General features: G+C 43.4%; 1 protein-coding gene across 3 annotated transcripts in view; it reads right to left on the bottom strand.

Annotated features, from left to right (window-relative positions):
- CEP152 (centrosomal protein 152) overlaps window positions 1-21,678 on the bottom strand; it is a 475,089-nt gene that overhangs the window by 172,628 nt on the left and 280,783 nt on the right. For all 3 annotated transcript variants that reach the window (XM_069624789.1, XM_069624790.1, XM_069624791.1), the window contains 2 exons: window positions 15,052-15,198; window positions 1,206-1,472 (listed from right to left, as the gene is read on the bottom strand). In XM_069624789.1, coding sequence (XP_069480890.1) covers window positions 1,206-1,472; window positions 15,052-15,198 — 414 coding nt within the window. The remainder of the gene's footprint in view (window positions 1-1,205; window positions 1,473-15,051; window positions 15,199-21,678) is intronic.

Below are 21,678 nucleotides of genomic sequence, written 5' to 3'. Positions count from 1 at the left end.
ATACTGGCTTGTTGGGACTCAGACTTCGGTTCAGCGACAGTTGTCACACAGCAGGCTTCTCTCCGTTTCTCAGTCCCCAGACTTGAAAAGGGAGACATCTCAGAGTGGGAAAGAGTCACTGTAGGCCCAATAGGATGCCCACGAAGTTCCAGCTGAAACCGCATTTCAGAAGACTATGCACAGCAGACTGGTCCAGGTCCAACGGTATTGGGGAACTGCAGCCCAGGGTGGTCGCAGCTCTTCGAGGGACGGCTCAAAATGCAGGTTGTCTGAAGACTGGTTAGGCCCACAAGTCCAGGGCAGGAAGTCATCCGGTCTGCATCTTCCCTGTCGTTCAGAAGTGGAGTTTGGAGCAGCAACAGTTACTCGGAAGTCACTTGAGGTGGGTGTAGATGTTCTTCCTTGGATTCTTCCTTGCATGGATCGACTCTCTGCTCCAGGACCCTCGCCTTCATGCAGGAACTCAGCTAATCAGCAGTCATGCCACATTCAAACTTGCAGTGCTGTGATGTTTTCCAAATGCTTCATTTAATCTCTGCATGAGGAAGTGGAGACATTCCACGAAAGCTTGCAAATATGCAAAATAAATGACTTTGTTAGCCTAATTAAGGTATTGACATTATATAGTTGTTGGATACTGTATTTCACAGCACTCGGGGCTCCATTTTGGTAATCGCCAGGAAGAAACTTCCCTAAAGCCAAAATGGCAACTTAGTATGGAGACACTACCTTAACTGTTGGAAGTCGGGATAATTGCACAGGGAGATTAAAAGGACAGCTCGATGGTAGCACTCCCTTTGTGGGTCCATAAGAGTTCCCAAAAGGCTCACAAACATAAGGGTTGCTTCCCTAGTGAGGTCTGGATGAATAACACTGGAAGAAAATTGGTAGGCTAACACAAAGATGTTGTAAAACGTGGAGAGGATTGCAAAAGCATGCAAAAGAGGGCTTTCTTCCTTAAGAGTTCTTAACAGGAATTTGGAGGCCAGCAGAAGTAAGGAAGAACCTTTCAATGAAAAGGGAAATAGTTCAATAGGCCATTTCAATAACATATCAATTAGAGCAACATCATTGCTAGATCTTGGATCAAGCATACATTCATTTCTACGTCTTTTGGCAGCATTGCCGGACTTACACAATTGAATAGAGCAACTATGGCCCAAGGACGGTTTTAAGAACAATCTCAGAAACACTGTATATCATACCCGATTGGTGATATTATCACGATGCCGAATCTCCAACTCAATCACAGCTTCACGGACAGCTTTCTCCTTCTCTTGCAGGGCATTCTCCAGTTTTAGTTGCAATTCTTCCACCACTTCCTTACTTACTGAATCAATGGTCTTATTTGGTTCTGTCTGAATTCCACAATCCTGGCGGTACCTCGTAGCAGCCTTTGTAATTTCCTGTACAGTTTTATCCAAGCGTCGCTGCCATTCATTTTCCGTTTCCTTGACTGATTGCTCAATCCTCTACAAATAACAGAAATAAGTGCAAAAGAAAAAGGTGATCTGTAGTGGAAAATATACAACACCTATCTTGAGATACTAAAGTAATTTCACTTGCGACAAACTAGGATATACAATGAGATTTATTCTAAAACGGACTATGGCTGAAGTGCTGTTGAAGTAGTTCATTTACATTAAAATTAGTGTTAGATGTGATTTTACCAACTGATATTACAGAGTGGTACATTTCATCACGGTCAAATCACAGATTTCTTTTTCAAATTATTTGGGGGTCCCTCCCCAAAGCCCCCCAATTTTCCAGCGTTATAGCGCCACCCCAACCCCATCCGACCCATTTTAACCCCTTACCCCACTACCCTTTATACATTTATTTAATGTTTGCTGTGTTTTTCGGTGTTATAGTCTGCAGTGAAATGTACCACTCTTATATTTTAGATGAATTGACTGGGTACCAATGTCAGATACTGAAAAAGGTCAATGTATTCATATGTGGCCGAAACCATGATGTTGGAGGTAGAGAGCTACAAGAAGCGGTTTGCACATTCTGCTGGCATCTGTCTCAAACATAGCAATAAACAAATTGAATAAGCCTGCAAGGGAAAGTTGGCCCTAACCTTATCCTACTATAAAACTCTGTTGGGGATTCCCAAGAGTCTAGTCATAAGCAGGTTTTATATTTCGTTTGTTTCTACTAATCATATTACTCATAAAAAAGGAAACTTTATTCTAGACCATTTGTAATTAGAGTAAAACAAACAATGAACATACTTCATTTAATAAACCTTAAGGCTTATAAAGTAACACGAGAACCATGCTTAACAAAAAGCATGGCTGCCTGCAACAATATTTATTTTTAATTTATTTTTTCAAGATATAAGAAACCAGAAATGTTACCTGCGAAACCGTAAGTGACAGCCACGTGTTGGAGTAAGATTACCATCATGAACGGCACTTGATTTATAGAGCACATTCATGGGAAAATAGATTTGAGAAAGTAAAACATTTGTAACAGGTTAAAAAAAAAAAGGAGACATTAACATCCTTGCACATTGGTTTGTTTGTGATCGCTGTATAGGGGATGTGGGCCGAAAGGTCTTGTGCCTCGTCTCTAGCACATAAATGAGAAAAGAATTCAGGTGAGGCTAATGTGGTCAAATTAACCCTTTTAACTGATACAACTTTGTCAATTTATCAAAGCAGTTTAGGAGGCTAGCTACTTGAGTTAGAGGAGTAATATGATAGAGTTTTCCTGAAGTCCTACAGGCAGTAAGACTTTGGTAAGCTATCCCAATGATTTGTAGATCCCCCTCCACCTCCAACTCTTAGTATCAGTCTGTACTAGATCAGGACATTGGTAGAGTGGCAGAGCAGGGAGGCTTACCTTAAGGGAAAGATGTGCACTGTACGCAAGTACACTGAATCTTAGCAAGTCAGGCACTTACTAAGATTCTAAGGTTTCCGTTAGAACATTTAGGAATACTTCATTTTGTGTTTGTTATTGGGCACTCATGTGGGTTTCAACAGTGTATACGGTAATACATTTACTCTGCAAACAAATAGTAAAGTCACTTAAAGGGAGGAAAATGGTTAGTTAGTGTAGCATGAGCTTAGTTCACGGTTTTAGAGACGGTTTCTTCACCTAAGTCCAAAAATGCAACCCTAGCTAAAGGCAGTTCGGAGAGGGCTTGAAGTCTTGACAATCAGCGAATTACGAAGAGTTCCTGTGGATTTCTTCCAGTTTCTAGAGTTATTGAAACAGCAAGTTAAGAACTAACAAAGGAGACCTTAAAACTGACTCAAGAGGGGGTTACCCTGGACACCTCTACATGCACTCCAACGCTCTGGAGCGACTTCTTGGAATCGGATAAGCAATACTTTTTTCCCCACAGTACATTAGGTTAGAAGAAAATGTTTGTGCTGGATGCTCCACAATGTTGCAGGTCTGGATCCAACCTCTGGATTCCTTGGTCTGGTGACTGAAGGCAGTACAATGGATGGGATCTCTTAGCAGCAGTCTCGAGGAAGGACCTGTGGCAGGACTTTCAGAAACTTCTTGGTTCACTGTGCAGACTTGGTGCCTTTTCTGCAGCACCAACAAGTGACACGGATCGCCTGGTCAATCTTCTTCGCTTCTTGCAGTCCCACACTCTAGTCAGGGGGTCTAGGCGAATTGCATTGGATCTCTGGAGTGTCCTTACTGGTTCAGCAAAGATTTGGACCGATTCGCCCTTTCCACAACGATGCACTCGAAATGGGAAGCAGGTCTTCTGGTACTGGGGTTCGGCAGCTTTGGAAACTCCTAGGACCTCTGGAGATAGCTTGTTTCAAAGTTCATCCTGGGAATGGTTGTTCCCACCAGTCAAAGGGAAGGAGTCCTCTTCGGATGTGCATTGTTTTTGGTAGAAACCTCAGCAAGACCACTTTGACTTTCTAGCTTTCAACTCCCACGCCTATGTTAATTGTCCCAGTACTTCCTGGCCTGGGTAGTTCACTGTATTATGCACTAAAGAGCAATGTTCATCTTTTCACATTCCCCTTCTCTCAGGGTTAATTTCAATCACCTCACTTTTACAGTTCATTCACTATCTCTACAACCTTTTCACCTTTCACAGACTCTGGGCTACTTCCTTTCGCCGGACCACTCCGTTACTCAATATCACTGACTTTACAGCTATTGTTACTTCAAAGTTCATTTGCAGGTTTGACTTTCTTCATGTCTCATCCACACGCGTGCAGCCTTAAATTTTGTGATATGTTACTATTCCAATACCTCTCCAGCATACACCAGTCTCTCACGTCACCTGCCAACTCACCAGCTGTGTGCCTTTCTTTCTTGCCTTTTTCCGTCTTCCAATTTGTGAGTTAAGGTTAGTACCACAGGGTTGGCCTCTCCTCCCCAACTCTGCTGTTCACGTGGGATGGTCGCTGGCATCCTGGACACACAATGCAGCCTTCTTGTTTGGGATTCGGTCTTCTCCACATATCTTTCACATCCATTCGGAGGTAACAACCTCCTGCAGGGAACTCCTGGGGATCTCTCCCCATGACTCTCGTCCCTCGGTCCGTTGCTCTGCTCCAGTAGGTTCGCCTGCACCCCAGAAGTCATTCTCTTACTTGTGTTCCACCTTGCTCAGAGTGTCTATGTTCCACCTTTTATCAGTGTGAGGAGAGCTAATTGGTATCAGATGTATGCAGAGTCAAGTGCCCGACTTTGCCTGACCCAATTAGCGGGACATGTCCAATGGGATGTATAAGAGTTAGAATTGTTACTCCCAGTCGCCCTCTTCTTCGGCCCAGTGTTTGTGTGGAAACGAGGGGGTTCGGGTGGGGGAACATCGGGTAATCCTATGAAATAGAATGGGTACGGTGTACAGGAAAGGGGGAATACCATGTCTCACCATAGGCTGTCTCACCCCCCGCGTCCACAAAGACCCCTCACCCAGGTTGTACTCCCGCAAAACTGATAGCCGTGTCCTGGCCACCTGGATGACAAGTCCCTGAGGACTAGCGGGTGAGACACCCCTTGGTTTCTAACACAACATATACTATTAATTATTGTGACAAATCCCCAGATGTCGTCACTTCTCCTCCATGGCGAGCCCATGCCCATGAGTACAGGGAGATGAGGCCGCTACCCGAGAGTCCTCCTGGGGGTGGTACTCAGTGGGTGGATTTCATGGGAGGGAAGCCCCCTATGCGATAAGCGACGTCCGGGGGAGAGCATGGTATTCCCATAGCCTACCTAACCCGAAAAACACAATCTGTTAGGTAAGATTTTCATAGTAATGAAACATCTTCCTGACCTGTGTCAACCCCAGAACCTTTTGCTTTTTCTGGTGGATTATATTTCCTTATACCTCTGAGTGGGAACCTTTTTCCACACTCGCACCAGCTTTTACTCTTTTTATGGGTGCCATTTCTAATACTCCCGATAGTGTCTTTTAAAAGTTATCCTCTTTGTCAACTTTTTGGCAATAAGTGCCTATTGCTGGGTTGCCGTTGGGGCTCCCCTTTTAACTTTATCTGGCTAACCTTGGGAGAACTACAGTTCCCAAGAGTTGAAAGGATCTTTGGATCCCTTTTACATTTTATTATGTGAAACCTGGACACCCCACCTTATGTGGAGTGCCGAGGTGATACAATGTATTCCCTTTCACACTAAAACTGTAACAATTCTGTTACAGGGACAGGCTTACCTTTAAATGGCTGATGGCAGTGATACCTTTTAATAATTCGGAGCACCTTTACCGCGGGCTGTTTCCACAGCTGCGGTAAAGACACCCAATGGTGCTCATTTTACCGAAATGGCCCTGGTCGTCTTTTTTCGCCCTTTTACTGTTCCTTGTCCTTTCTCGTTCCTTCCCCCGACCTCCAGGGAAGGAACTTCCTTTGTGTAATTTTTATCTTCAGCCGGAGTCTTGTGGACTCCATGCCCAGGCTCCAGAGTGTCTGAAGGCAGGAAGCGAGGAAGGAAACTCTGCAGCCTTTTGTCTTCCAGCCTGAGTGCGAGATTCCAGTTCAAATTGGAAGGCTGGGTGTCCTGAAAGGATTGCCAACCCCTCATTTGTGAATGTTGCAAGGCTGTTTGATAGGTTGGATTCCTGCATAAAAGTCAGAACCTGGAAGCTGAAGATTTATTCGACCACTGGAACCAAAAACGATGAGGAAAATGAAGAATTTGCAGCAGAAACAATTTCCAGCAACCGGAGAGACTGCTGTGTAAACAGAGACTGCTGTAGCCCTTCCTTCCCATCGACCTGGGGACTCTGAAAATGAAGACCCCAACAAGAGCCTTGTAAGACCCACTGGACTCAAGACCTCCTGCATTTTTAGCCATCCCATGCCGTGCTGCGACCTTGCTGGCTGCAATACCCCAATACCCTGGGACCTTGAGTTATTGGGCGGTGCAGGGTCTTCCGAATTCAAATCTCGCTGAAACTTTGTGGGTTTCCTGCTGGATCTCCACAGGCACAATTCCAGTCCGAAAGGTCCACTCACCAGAGTGCTGGACCTTGCAACGACCAGAATCCGACTGGTATTCGGTCATCTTCTGTGCTCCTGAAAAAGGCACCAAATCCACAAAGCTGCATCCAGCCACAAGGACAACCTTGCCTAGAGGCCTTACCCTTGATCATACCTGCAAACCACCATCCAGTGACCTGTCTTCTTAATGAAGGAATTCAACAACTGGAGTTTTGGGCTGCAGATCCTTAAGTCCTCCTGCTGCAAAATCTTCTGTGCTGAGGTACTGTGCTGGCTTGGGTATTTACTTACCTTAAGTCCCTTGTGATTCCTGTGTAGTTTTGGGGTGTTTTCTGTGATTGGAGTCCTCTCGTCCAGTGCACAAAGGCCCCTGCTGGAATCCTCCTAGGGTGTCTTCTGTGAAGCCCCTGGACCGTCAACTAACTTTAAAGTAAAGTACTTACTTGTTCTAACCGTATTCCTCAGGAACTCTGACTTTCCTACTTAAGAACTTATCCTCACCTGCCCGTTGAACACTAGACCCTAGCGACCCCCTTCTGCCTCGGAGAACACTCATGCTCCAAGAATAAAAGGAAAGACTTCTAAGAATTGGGCCTTTTTTCCTAGAAGAGTACACATGTTTAAAAGTTACTTACTTGCAAAAGTAGTTGGTTGGTAACTAACTCAGAGTGAACAGTTAAAAAGGTTATTACTTAACTTAGAAATGTTCTGCCATTATGAAAAGTCAATATAAGGTTGTTTTACTTACCTTAGACATGTAAAATCTTTCTTTCCTTAGCAACTGTTTTGCCATTCTAACAGAAAGTAGATGTAAGGTTATATTACGCACATGTGATTTGGAGGTGCCTCTTCCAAAAAGTAATGTTGGTTTCACTTCACTATTTCTTTTAGGATAAATGTATGAATGTCCCCCAACTGGGTCTTGCTTGCGGTTAGCCTGTCCAGAATAAGTCTGCCTTAGTTTTTATCTACCTAGAATAACCTTGAGTCTTTCATAAAGTGTAACACTGGGTTTTGCTTTCCCTGGTCTATTTTAGACAGACGCAAAAACAATCTTAGGTTTATACCTGCCTTTGAGTTGCTTGTAGCTCCTGTAAAAAGTGAATAGGTTTTACTTACCTTGAATATAACTGTTATCTTAAAGTAAGTTAGAGTTATGCTTCCCTTGGTCTGTGAACTGAAAAGCCACTGTAACTGAATATTGCACCCATAGGTCTAGCTCCCCTAGATTAACTCTTGTTATCCTGAATTAGAGTTCTAGGTTTATACTGTTCCTAGAATCTGTTTCACTAGATCAGAAAAGTATTTTGTCCAGTTGATAGGACTATGCGATTTCTTGCTGAGCGTCATGGTACAACTGATAAGGTCTACTACCCTGGTATTACTGAAAGTAATCTTAAAGTAACTATTGGTTTTCACTTCCCTAGAACTCATGCCCGGTGTTCCAAATAAGGTTATATGCTGGTATGTGTACCTTCAAGCATGGTGTTATATTTTTATAATTGTGGTTATATATAATGTGATGGTACGTATTTCCCCCAATATTTATCTGGACCTACTTGTATTTAAATAAACCATGTATGTTTACAATGCATATAGTGTTTCAGTGCTTCTTTGGACTATTTGTATCACAATTTCCTTTGTACCGATTCTACAGCCCTGTGTCCCTCCTAACACAAGCCTGGCTGATCAGTCTACGCTACCATGAACTCAAGTGGTGCAGCATTATACTAAAAGTGGTGTCTTGTGCTGTCTTCAGAATTCAGGAAAACTGTCCCAACACATTCCTACCCCCATTCCACCAACACTTTCCCTACTGTTCATATATGTTTTTGCCATATCACCAATATAGGAAGTACTGGGACGTGGAAGAGTGTAAACCTCTTAAGGGACATGTTTACCTGAAATATGATTGGGCAGAAACCATTCAAAATTAAAGAGGGAAACCAGGAAGGAGAGAGAGAGTCCCTCAGTGGAGGAACTGCAAGCGTGGGGGAACACTCGCAAGAGAACCAAAGCAGCTGCATGAAAGCTTACCGGGCAGGTGGAGAGGCTCTTACCTGGTCCGACTCAGAAGGGAGTCATTCCACCTAGCCCCCGTGAACTGTGAAGCCAAGAGACCTCAGGAGAAAATACCTTGTGGTGTCTTCACCGAAGATTGTGTATTGTGAAACCAATCATAAGAGGGCCTGTGGAAGGGAGTCATTCCACAAGCACTGTGAAGACATCGAGAACCAAATACCTGGAGAAGGGAGGCATTTTCCAGGAACCCAGTAGTGAAGCAAAACTATGGTAAATAAGGAATTATGTTTAAGTTGGACATTTTTCTTTTGCATTGGAACTGGACCCTTCGGGCACCACAGGCTGGAACTGGGTTTGTTTCCTCGGAAAGGAACTGAGACCTGGAGAAGGATGTCATTCTCACAGCAGAAATTCCCCCTACGATTGGAACTGTGGCTCATTGTCCAGAAGAAGGGAATAATTCTTCTAGATCAGGAAAATCCACTACGCATTTCTTATTAGTTACAATTGTGAGGAATAGAAGTAGGCATTTTGACACGATGGTGAACTCTTTAATAACTTGGACATTCTGAGGGATCCCTTAGTTCTTTATTAAAAGGCAGGCAACATCCTCTTAAGAGTTGGGGAGTTATAGGTTTCCCCTTTATTTTTGCTTGAATAAAAGTCTTTGCCAATCACCGGGTCACCATTGTTTCAGAGGCATACATAATGTATGGATGTTTAATGTCCATCAAATAAATGTTTATGGGGGGACAACCACTGAAGCCCCATTAATGCCCCTTACCTTTCCCTAAACCCCCTTATACTCAATGACTTGCTTGCATACTGAAATTATTTACCTTCCACATGAGACTTTTCCCAGATTAAATTGCTCCATTACATTCTTTGTTTTTGATTGTGTTTTATACACTGATAATAGGACTAGAAACCAAAATACTGGGAGCCTAACTACAACTGTTGGCATATTTACCCTAACAAAGCAAACTACAGGCAAGGCAATAAACACTGCTTCGAGTAACATTGCTTGCTGTGTCACTGTATTCAATTTACTTGAAGAATGATTCTCTACATCTAGCCCATGTGTTCGTTCCACCCTCAACAAGCTTATTAGAGGCAGGGAATATCACAATTGTGGAGGTGGCTGGATAAAGGGCAACCCATGCACTAAATACCATGCCTTACAAAACTGCAAAGAATATGCATTACTTGACTTTCTAGTATCTAATGTTCCAGATGTTCAAGTCATTGAAGTAAACTAGCACTGTGAATGTTCCTTAATCTCGTCAATGCCACCATCCTGACCAGCATAATTGTGAAACTCATAACTTGAAGAAATGAATATGAGCAGAATTTGGTAAAGTTATTGGTGAAGAACAGGGCCTATCCCCACTATTTTTAAATCTAAAATGTCCTCAAAAGGTATTCTCCGAGAACAGTGCAGATCCAACTCTTTGGCATGCTTGGATTGCAACAAGTAAACTAGTTATTATCTGACTTTAAGGGAATTTTCTAGAAGCAGCCCCTCACTGACCAGTTGTCTTAAAGTATAGAAAATAACAGCCCTTAATGAACAAAGACAATAAAGCTTAAGACTAATGGCAACAACTTTGCATAGCTTCAACTGGTAATCAATCCCTTCCAATGAAAATATGAGATATCATATGTAACTAGGGCAAATAAGGATGGTAGAAATATACATCTTTTAACTGATTCGTTGGCACTACTTCCTGCAATAGCTAAGCATATACTTTCTGATATGGGCAACATAGCAATTGATCAGCTCCAAAAAAGCAAGTGTAATGTTTGGAAGGGGCTAGAATAAAAGTAGATATACGTTTCCAACACATCTATGAACATTTGATTGTTCAATGCACCCATAACAGGGCCAAACTGAACTGGATGTGGTATACTAGTTCTTTGGGAAGGCATGTTGTCTTTCTCAGCCTTGCTTCAAGAATGGCAATGCCCTTCCCCATGGTTTGCAGGGTTGACTGAGCTAATCACATGGATTTCCGATATAACTGGTACAGTGATCTTTGTCCATTTTACAATCATTACCCCGATTGTTGTTGGAGGCATTTGAAAAAGTTACCTTACTGCCTCCTCCCTATTACTTAAGGTCATTTCAGCCTTGGTCTTATTTTAGGAAGCACCCAGTCTATATGTTCTTCTAGTAAAATGTTGCTGTCAAAGGGTGCTGTCAAAGGGTATGTTAATGTCATGTGCTAGGATTTTTGGAAAGTAGACTAAAATGATCAACCAACAGTGACATTGTATTGTGGCTGTTTCAGACATTTTCCTGTGGCTTGATCTCCCTTTGACTGCTTGTTGGTCAGTTTTTGTTCCAGCAGAATAAAGGAGGCCCCTTCAAGGTTGAGCAGGACTGTAAACAAAGGCATAGCACTAGGTATGCAATATAATCCCTTAAAGAGAACTTTTACATAATTTACAACACCATAATTACCAGCGACATCAATGCTATCAGAACCTTTTATCTCCAGGATATGTTCTTCTATCTCTTTTAGACAACGGTCACCATTCATTTGAGTGAAGCGCTTTCACCATGAGGATGTATAAAGTGGCTTAGACAACCAAGCAAAGTTTGCCAACTAGTAGATCCCAGGCACCTGTAATTAGATTGGGCCAACATTTCTAGCAGTAATTAACCAACGATACTGTTCTTATAGATGCCAATGATTGGACCATTTGTGTCTTCAGAACAAAACAGCAAATCTGGCAGCTTGAGTTCTGTTATTACCAGAGTGTAATATTTTCATGTTTCACAGTCATATTTATTCACAACAAAGAGCAATTATTACACTAATTTATGAATGTCAAACCTTTTATAGGGAAAATTAAAGAGTAGCGTAGGGCTTTTCTTCTAACAAGCCACACATGCCACAACACCAGCAAGTAGCAATCCTTTGACGTTCTCGAGTTCAGAGCCAGAACTGTCACGACCCATTTCCTTGAACCCCCCGGGCAGGCCCATGGGCCAGGAGGGGTCTCAATTCGGGCCCCCAACAAGTTTAGGCATTCTTGGCCAAGGCCCTCTTGGGGCAAGCCCTGGCGCCTTTGGCACCAGGCACATACTTAATGAGACTTGTGCTTGGTGCTGGGGACTACTTTTTTCAATGCCAGTCAACATGGAGGCATCCACATAGCTTGGCTCCTGGGAACCAAGCTATGCGGTATAGTGTTTTGGGTGTGGTAGCCTAGGGTCTACTTTTCCTGGACTATTTTTCTTGAGGCTATTTAAACCACACCCGATTGGAAGAACACACTTCGCGTTACTTTGCGATCCAGCAACGTGACGCTCACCGTGTTCTGCAGCATCTGCAAACCTCGGATGAACTGCACCTGAAAGGACAAAAAGGACATTGTTATTAGCAGCAGTTTACCTGAGATTCCACCGTTAGCTGTCCACTGCTCCCGCGAGCAGCATCCAAGGAACAGCGTGCCTCCTGGATCGTCGAACCTGCAAGAGAGAACATAGACATTAGACAATACATTTGAGCCGGTAGCTTACCTCAAGTCACCCCTCGATCAGCACCGCTCTGGAACTTCTTACTCCGGTGAACACCACTACCTGCGGGAGCAAAAGACAACAGGTTAGCAAGGCAAGACGTCATCATAGCGCTGCACAAGCGCTCACCTACCGAATCAAGGCACTCTCGAAACACCATCACTCGCCGGTGAGTCCAAATCCAACCAACGTTCCACAGCGGACTTCCGCGCACCTAAAGAGAGAAAAAAAGGCATTAGTAAATCAAGGAAAGGCTTACAGTATACAGTAATAAGACCTACCTGAGAGACTCTAAAAGGGCAGCATCGGTGAAGTAACTAGATCGCATTCGCCCACAGAGGACAACGCGCCCCTGCCAAGAAGGCAGGACGGAGAGCACGCCAAAACCCAAAACAAGGCAGAACTTCCCCGCTGATAAATCCAGGGAGCGACCGAGAGGGGTACCAGAGTTCCGGCAGCTGGGTGGCGTCCCCGTGGATACCAGGTGAGCGTAACAAGAACAAGGGAAGTAAAGCAGAAGGCTTTACTTGCCTCCACAAATCCAGTTCAGGGGTCCTAAGAATGCAAAAAGAAAGGGTGCCCCAAAGAAGTCTATGCAAGGAAAACAGCAAAAGGAAAATCTTTCCTAACACCTGGCTTGAAAGTCGTAGTCACGGAAAGCAGTTTGCTCTTCTTTTCCAGTATGTGGGTGTAGTCGTTGGCTCAGGGTTCACGCGCTTGGGCACAGGATTCTCTAAAAAACAAAATACCTCAGCCCCATATATTTACCTCCTCCCAAGCTGGTGAGATTTTCTTTCCATCTGGGGTTTCCTTGGCTAAATCCAGTCTTGCTTCGCTCCCTCTCTTCCCCGCCACAAACATTGCGCCCACCACAAGCACACACATACATACATACATACATACATACATACATACATACCTGCTCCCCCCACCCACAACTTCCCTCTTACAGGTCGCTCTTAGAAAGGACATGGAGTCAAGTGCAGTGTGGGGCTGGGCTCCAGACTGCCTGAGCAGTCCAGCCGAGCAATCTTGGGTAATCAGTCTTCCAAGGATGTACTTGCCATTCCGAGTGCAGCCTTTTAGTCCCAATGCAAACTGTGCTGGGCCTTCTCCTTTGTTCACCATCCGAAGATCACCTGTCGCCATCAGGAGGTGTCCTGAGGTCGGCTGCTTCTTCCTTTCGTCTCTAAAATGCTCAGCCCAATGGTGCACAGCATTGAGATTCAAGCACTATGACTGACTGAAACTAAATCCCCATGCAGAAATGAAAAATACCTCTCCCCACATGGACCCCCTAGGTCTACGTCAATAGAACCTAGCACAGAAGACAGTGTCCCTAAATGGAATCCAGGACCTCGGCAGTGGTCTCTGGAGAAATCAGAGTCAGGTGGGTATGTTAACATACCTGTTCTCCATAGGGTAACATGAGCATAAAGTCCTGTCCCTATCTCACACTTTCCCCGACTCCACTTTTCGAACTTTGTATCATTACCAGTGGCATTTTCCAATCCGATAGTAAACCTATCTGAAAAGCATGACTTTGGAATGGATTACTTTAGGGCACAAAGCCCCAACCCATTTTAGGACTAAGCTTACTAAGTGTTAGAGTACTGTTCTATGGCTATGCTAAAGTGTCTTTACTGAATTTCATGCATCTGAGTACTTGCCTGTTTTAAACTGGTTATTAAATCAAATGTCTAGAGGTTTCATATGCATTTTAAAGGCCTAATAAATAATTGTATATACTTGTACTTACCTGTCTAACTAGGATTATTGGTGGTGTTCTGTGTGAACTCCGTGGAGCCCATTTTGTCAAAATCGTAACATGCCGAATGGAAGCGCTTACCATTTCTGCTTACATGCAACCAGGTCCGCTCCGAGCAATTTTCATCATTTGCACTACGGGGTGCAAATGAGAAGCGCAAAGAGACAGTGAATTTGTTTTACACCTCTCTTTTGCACTCTGCAGTGCAAGTAGAGTAAACTCTGCCTGCCATATATGCTTGCATGATTTCCTATGGAAACCTCCTTGTGTTCCATAGGAAAGCAAAGATTTTACGCGAACATGAAAAGCTCATGCTTACGTAAGATCAATCCTGCCCCTTGACCTTGAGAAATAATGAAAATCCACTGGAGCGTGAATGGAGGGATTAACACGGGCGTAACGGTTTTACTCCCGTCTTTAGCACCTCCATTTACGCACAGAGGGACTCCAAAATGAGCTATATTGAAGAACTGTCACAACCCTCCTAAGTCTAAGCTTTGCCGCTGTGTGTGCTTACCGTGATTGGGTTTGGCTAGACTTCAGTGTCTCCCTGTTCACCATAATGAGTTGGTCTCCCAAAATCTACCCCAAAGTGGATTTCACCAATCCATTTTAACAGCAGGCGCCAAACATTTACATTTTGCAGTCCCAAAGTAACTGTCTTGTTGCCCTCCATTGTAGGCTACCCCACTTAATGCTAGGGCAGAGTAATCTCACAATGTGCCCCTTGGTACTGCCCTCAACTAGCAGCACTACAACCACATGCTTAACAGTCTATGGATCATCCGCTCTGCCATGCTGCGCCCTACTGGGGTACTTCAGAAGCCCTCTCTACCTCTTATCCTTCGTCTTTGCCTTTATCGAGCTCCTTCCTCCTCCTGCTCTTCCTTTCCTGGTACTCCTTCGTACCTCTTCCTCCGGTTTCTCATGCACCCCCCTATAGTCTTACCCCTTTTCTCCTTGCTCTTGCCACTATGCCCTTTCCCTCACCTCTTGCTCTCTGCACTGTTTACACCATACCCCCTTGGCACCCCTTTAAAAATTCTACATCCAATCAACCCTACAGATGGATTTAGTGGGAGCACCTGTGTGATCTTGCATTCTTCAGTAGCTCATTGGTCAGTTGGGTGAGTGTCAAGTGACTGTCGCATGATATAAATGTGAACTTCTGAAGGTCAACACATTTCATATTTATAGTCTAGTTTATGAAAGGATAGTTTGTGAAAACAGATTTTAAAGCACAAACACATGTGATCCTGTTACTCTTGCCAAAGGGTTCTGACCTTCAACACTTGTGCTTCCACCTCCAGCTTTATGTTTGCTTCTTTGTCTTTAAGCCACTGACTCCTTGTGGTTGCTAGCTCCGTTTGGTGTTTCTCTGTAAGCGCTCTAATGGCCTCTTCCTTTTCTTTCATCAGCAGCTCCTTAAACTAAGCAAAACAAAAATGAAATGCAATTATTGAACCACTAACACAGGAAAAGACAAGCCAACGTGAGAAGCGTCTACTTCTAGATGGAGGTCACCATACCCTTTTAAGGGAAAAGCCACCTGTGACATTAAATCTCACACCTCGAGCAGTCACATCTATAACTACTAACATTAAACAAACATTGGCAATGCCAACAGTTTGGGCTTTTGTGAAGGCATGGGAAAGGCACTTGCCAGAGACTGCTGCAGTGGTATTAACTGTCATTTGATGGTAGCGGGTGCAAAATGGTACAAGGACATGGGCTTCTAATAGCAGTGTGTGGCAAATGCCCAATACTCATACACAGGTCAACACGGTTGGCTTTGCCAATGCTTGTTTTTAACAGGACTTTCGTAGCGCAAGAGTGGCTGGAGCCCGACATTACACCAGTTTTGAGTTTAAAACTCTAATTAAGTCCTTTTTTCTTTTTAAATCTGTTTATTGGCAATTGTGCATTCTCATAGTACAAAAATCGAAGGCGCATCATAACACCAATTGCAAAGTAAACAACAATGGCAACTAGGCATCGATCGGAAGTATCATAGCATATAATTTTGAAGGGGCAATAGAGCGCTTACACATACAAACATCACGTGCAAGTGGCAATAGGGGGTCCCAGGCAACCACATCCGGAAGATCTTCAATCGAGTAAGTCTAATATTGCCCGAGGGGGTCTCGAGCATAAACTCTCTGCCAGTTCATACATGCGGTTCAGAGAGCTATTTGGGAGTCTCATCAGGGAGGTGTGGGGTGGGTGGGGCTGGGGGGGGGGGTATCACCAGGAGAAGTGCATTCTACACCTCAATACCATCAGTGGGTTCTCAAAGGCCTTTCTGACGAGCCCTATATACCACGTTACAGTTTCGGCCGTGCTCTATAATATCAGATCTTTCCAACTCCAATTAAGTCATTAACCCTCAGAAGACCGCTTTGAAAAATCACTGGTAGACACTTCGAGTGCAAAGTTTGATGGTAAGGCTTGATTAAAGCAAACTCAAAGGAGTTCGGATGAGGAGGTATTTTGGGCGGGGAAGGGCAGGAACTGGGTGGGAATGGCTATAGGGATTAGCATGGGCAGTCAACGGGTTGGCAAATGACAAACCAACACCTACAAGCTGTGTATCCCTCCTTATATACCATTTCTCCCCATCTGTATCGACTTATAGGTGGCGCTTAAGTGCCACCTAATAGCCCAAAATAAAAAGGGAACCCCACTCTTGAATCTATTTTCTTTCTTATTCTGGTTACTAATGGAAACCTACATGCAAAAACACCCATCTGCAATCAAATAGTATTCACAATGATGGGTGAATTATGTTCAATAGTCACTCATTTCGGAGATTAAAGATTATTTTTAAATTTGATGAAAATGTTATTGTTGCTAGAATGCCTAGTAGAGCAAGTGCAGCTGAATGAAATGTTAGAAGACCTCAAAAGAGAACATTACAAGGCAACAAAACACTATTGATTATTTTGAAGGTTCAGGTGTTATTCTAAAAGGAATAGAGTGGTAGTGATAAAGATTATTGAGTAAATGCAGTAGATGGCATCTAAAATGGAGGAATCCGATGTCTTCCCCTTAAATAAATGAAAATCTTTAATCAAAATCAGTGACAAAATATATGTATTCCGATTTCCTTGGGTTATGCTGTTGCTCCTGCTGAACACTGGATTACCAATTGGGTTAAGAGATATTGTCTGAAGGATAAATAAAGACGCTTTGAATAAAATCCAACTCAATCTTCAGATGACACACAATTTCCAAAAGAAGGGCATAAAAAGCAAAAGATTGTCACAATTAATAAATTAATTTAAAAAAGGTTCTATGAAGCATACGCCACAAAATGGAATACGGTTTAATTTCTTCAAATAAGAGGTGCCATTATTATCCAAATAAACTATTCTCATTTTATTGACTTTAGTAGGATGACCGGCTTATAAGGTCCTGAAGGGTTAGGAGTTTGCAGATACGTGGGTTGAGTGCTTCACCCACTGAGCTATATTAACATTTAGAACTGTGCTAGAAATCTGTGAAACCTTGATGGGCAGCATTTAAACCACAATGAAAATAAAGATTTGTGGTGGGGTATAAAGACTGGCACATCGCGACCTGGACCTAGGATAAGAGATGTCTGTCGCACTTCAAAATACAAGGAAGGATTGCCCCTTCCTTCATGTGTCAATTTCAGCAGCGTTGGTATTCTGAGGTAGTGCCGACACAATAACCAAAATGTAGATTGGTACAAATTCGAAAATGTATTTGTTCAGTTATAAATTTGATTAATTGAACCAGTTTCTAATTCAAAGCATGCCCTTTGCAGTTTACATGCGTTTCGGCTAACATTAGTGGTAAGGTACTGAATTTCTGCTCAAAATTGCATGCATTTTTTTGTTAATAAACATTCATCATAAAACAAATGAACCGACAGAAAGTTGGGATTGGTGATGGAAGAGATAAAGGGTTGATATCGTATTAGTATAATATTTTCAATGGTAAGTCATTGACAGATTAGAGTACAATCTCCATATTCATTTGTTATCAATGGTTTGAATGACATGGAACTTGGAAATCAACTTTGGTGAGAAGCGTGGGTGCGTTATTAAGACCACATTGTTCTCATGTATTGTGACAAAAGGTTCTGTTATAGGCAACGCCTGAAGTTCACTTGCCCTTCTAATAGAAGTGATGGCTGTAAAGAAAGAGGCTTTGTAAGTGAGATTTTTGAGGCTTGCTTTATGTCTAGGCTCAAAGGGGGGGGAGGGCTGAGATTGCTTAAGACAATATTTTAAATCCCAACCAGTGGGTGGGTTTACAATAGGAGGATAAAGCCTTTGAACGCCCTCCAAGAAGGCTTTAACGGGTGGAATCTTCCACAAAGAAATGTTGCTCTGTGTTGTTCTACATGCAGATAGACTTTAATTAAAGTCCATTTAGCTGCACTAACAAGTGAAGTATATTCAATGATGAGCAGTTAAATGGGTTGACATTTGACTTTTTACACTGTTAGGGGAGTTTTCCTAAAGTCCCACTGGTAGTAAGACTTTAGTAAAACTATCCCAGTGGTCTGTAGATGTCCAACTCTTAGTATCAGTCTGTACTAACTCAGGAACTTGGTAGAGTGGCAGAGCAGTTAGGCTTATCTTAAGAGGAAGATGTGAGCCGTAGGCAAGTACACTGAACCTAGTTAGACATTCACATCAAAGAACTCTTACACTTCTAATTTATATAAGATTATATATTATATTTACACCAGAATCACTTTAAATACTTTAGACGTTTACACTAGAACACTTCGGAATACACTTCAAAAGGGCACTGTTCGCGGTTACATATGTAGCAACGTCAGAAAGGGAAAAGACAAAGCTATCGTATTATCGGTGATTACACGCACATGCAGTTCTTAGCAGTTTCACTGTAATACATTTACTCTGCAAACACAAAGTTACTTAAAGGAAGGAAAATGGTTAGTGTAATGCTAGCCTGGTTCAAGGTTCTAGGGAGGGTTTCTTCGCACCCTAGCTAAGGGCTCAAAGTCTTGACAAGCAGCAGAATACGACAAATTCCTGTGGATTTCTTCCAGTCTCTAATGTTCTAGATGCAGCAAGATAACAACTAACAAGGGAGAACCTAGACAGGACTCGAAGGCACACTAGCAGAAGCTTGAGTCTAAGAGGGGGTTGCCAGGGACACCTCTACGTTCGCTCCAATGCTCTCGCGCGATTTCTTGCAATCAGGTACGCAATACCTTTTTCCCCACAGAAGTTTAGGTTAGAAGAAAATGTTCGTGGTGGATGCTCAATGTTGCAGCTCTGCACCCGACCACCGGATTCCTTGGTCTGATGACTGAGGGCAGGACAATGGACGGGATCTCTCAGCAGCAGTCTCGAGGAAGGACCTGGGGCACGACTTTAAACAACTTCTTGGTAACTTCTTGGTTCACTCTGCAGTTTTGGTGCCTTTTCTGCAGCACCAACAAAGGACTCAAATCGCCCAGTCAATCTTCTTCGCTTCCTGCAGTCCTACGCTTTGATGTGGGGGTCTGGGCGAGTTGAGTTTCCTTGAGGGCTCAGCAAAGACTTGGACGGATTCAGCCTTTGCACAATGATGCACTCAAAATGGGCTGCAGGTCTCCTGGTATTGGGGTTCCACAGCTCTGGAAACTCACAAGACCTCAGGCGATGGCTTAAACCAAAGTTAGTCTTGGACTAGTTGTTCCCACCGATCAACGGTTGGGAGTCATCTTCAGAGTTCCCCTGTCATACAGAAAACATGGTCAGGCCAGCAGTGGTTACTTCCTGGTCTTGCAAAGGGTCTGCAGGCGTCTCTGGTCAGCTTCTTCGGTTACTTCAGCTTCCAGTGGTCAACTTGCTTTTTGCTCCAGGAGCCTCACCTTTTATACAGTTACAGCACACACTCCTCTGCAATCTCCCTCAGCATTTTATGAAAGGAGCGTTTGGCTATCGAATCAGGACAGCCAGACCACCCCCAGAGTGAGCTGGTTCTATTCAGGCATTGTAGTAGACAATGGATAGGGGGGTTGAAAACTCCCCCCAGACTACCTGCCTGCCCAGAAACTCCAGAGCCTAGGCGGGAACACCCAACGGTTCCCATCAAAGGCAAAAACACACACACACACAAGCCTCCCCCTCCCAGAATGGTAGACGGGCTAACAAAGAACAACCACGCTAGTAATGACAAAAAAAGAAGTGAGGCCCCAAGTTGGTACTTGGGTGCCCTTATTGTGCACTACGGAGGCTATGGACATAGCCTGCGGTACAAGTCCACTGCCACCAGCCATAACTAGGAGATTGTCCATGTGACTTCAACGTCACAGAAGCAGAGAGAAGGGGGACACTAAGTGTCCCTTTGGCACTCCACATAAGGTGGTTTGTGCCAATCTCTCAGACTACAACATTTTAGGAGAGATACTAAGTATTAAGAACTGTAGTTACTTTAGGATAAAAAAAGAATCTCAAAAGAGGACCCTAGCGGCACCCAGCAACACTGCCCATAAGGAGCTGTGTGCTGCAATAGTAAATCAAAGATGCCTTTTAGAGCTATGGAGACAATAGACTCCATAGGATAGGTAAAATACAAAGAATAGACTTCCAAAAGACAGAGCCCAGAAGAATGAATGATTGGAAAAATGCCCCAATCATTCAAGAGTTCAGAAAAAGGTCCAGAAGTCCATCAAAAAGTGCTGGGGTGTCTCACTAGGAGAGGGGGTGAAGCATAAAAAGGATACATCTCCCTAAAAGTTATAATTAGTACATTCCTCCCTATTAAGTGTTGTTGGAAAGCTTGTAGAGCACCGGACACTGCTAGCCATTTCAGAACATTGATTTGTTTTTTGGCAAGTGTGTGTGTGTGGCCACATGTCCTAGGCTGAATGGTGGAGGCAATGGGCTCCCCCATCCTGTGAATGATGTGTCTGTTTTGATTGGGAGGTTTGTTGGCGCGTTGACAAAGGATTTTCCCTTTAACAAGTTTTCCCTTGTCCACCAATGAAGCTCTAACACCACTGTTTGCAAAACCTCCACTATATCGCCCCATTTGTCCTTCACCCGAGACCATTGTTTCGCTAACCACTGTTGCACTTGACGCAGCCCCACAGAAAAGGGGTTTATCAGCCACTTTTATTCTCTAGAAATAGACAAATACTCTCAAAAAATAAAAACGGGGAATAAAAATACTCCCAACAAACCATAGGAAACAGACACATAGGACCTTGTTCCCCTACTTTCACCCACACAGCACAATTGATATATTTGGACCAGTAGTGCACGTAGTACCACAGGAAGAATCTACTATTATTACTGCCCGATTCGACAATTTAAACACGCATCTTTTAAGGTGCATGACTAACTAGATGTAAAGAAATAAATATTACGCAAATATTTCAATTTGACAGTTAAAACAGGTCTTCACTAACTTATAAAATACTCCCATTGAGAATGGAAGTTACTTTTTTACTCGTTAAAATCATTGTACTCGCATCTTTCAAAAAAGGAGAGTAAAATACTCCCACTTCCAAATCTTATCTGGAGCACTGACTGGACGCATATATAGCCTTGCATGTGGCACATAAAGATGTATGATGCCATCATGCATAAAAAGCACATAACATTCGTGACTGTTATCCGACGACTGACTGCATAATGGGGAAATCTGCTTTAGTATGTTTTGGACCCTCTAGTTGGAAGGGGAAGTATAGCCCCTCAGAGCAGTTTTCTCTGACTGGGCACGAAGTTTGACTTTTTTTTGTTCAAAGAGAAGCCCAGTTGATTTACAAGATTTATTGTTTTCTGCATATTTTGTTGACCTATTCATGGTGTCTCTCTTGTTTTAGACAGTCGCCCAGATAAGGGTACACTGGGATACTTTCTCTGTGCAGGAGTGCTGCTACTATTGCTAGTAACTTTGTGAATACTCAGGGGGGC

This window comes from Ambystoma mexicanum, chromosome 11, assembly GCF_040938575.1.
Source record: "Ambystoma mexicanum isolate Mex_15411 chromosome 11, UKY_AmexF1_1, whole genome shotgun sequence".
Taxonomy (NCBI): domain Eukaryota; kingdom Metazoa; phylum Chordata; class Amphibia; order Caudata; family Ambystomatidae; genus Ambystoma; species Ambystoma mexicanum.
The sequence above is the reverse complement of the archived record's forward strand: the minus strand, read 5'-3'. Positions and strand labels throughout refer to the sequence as shown.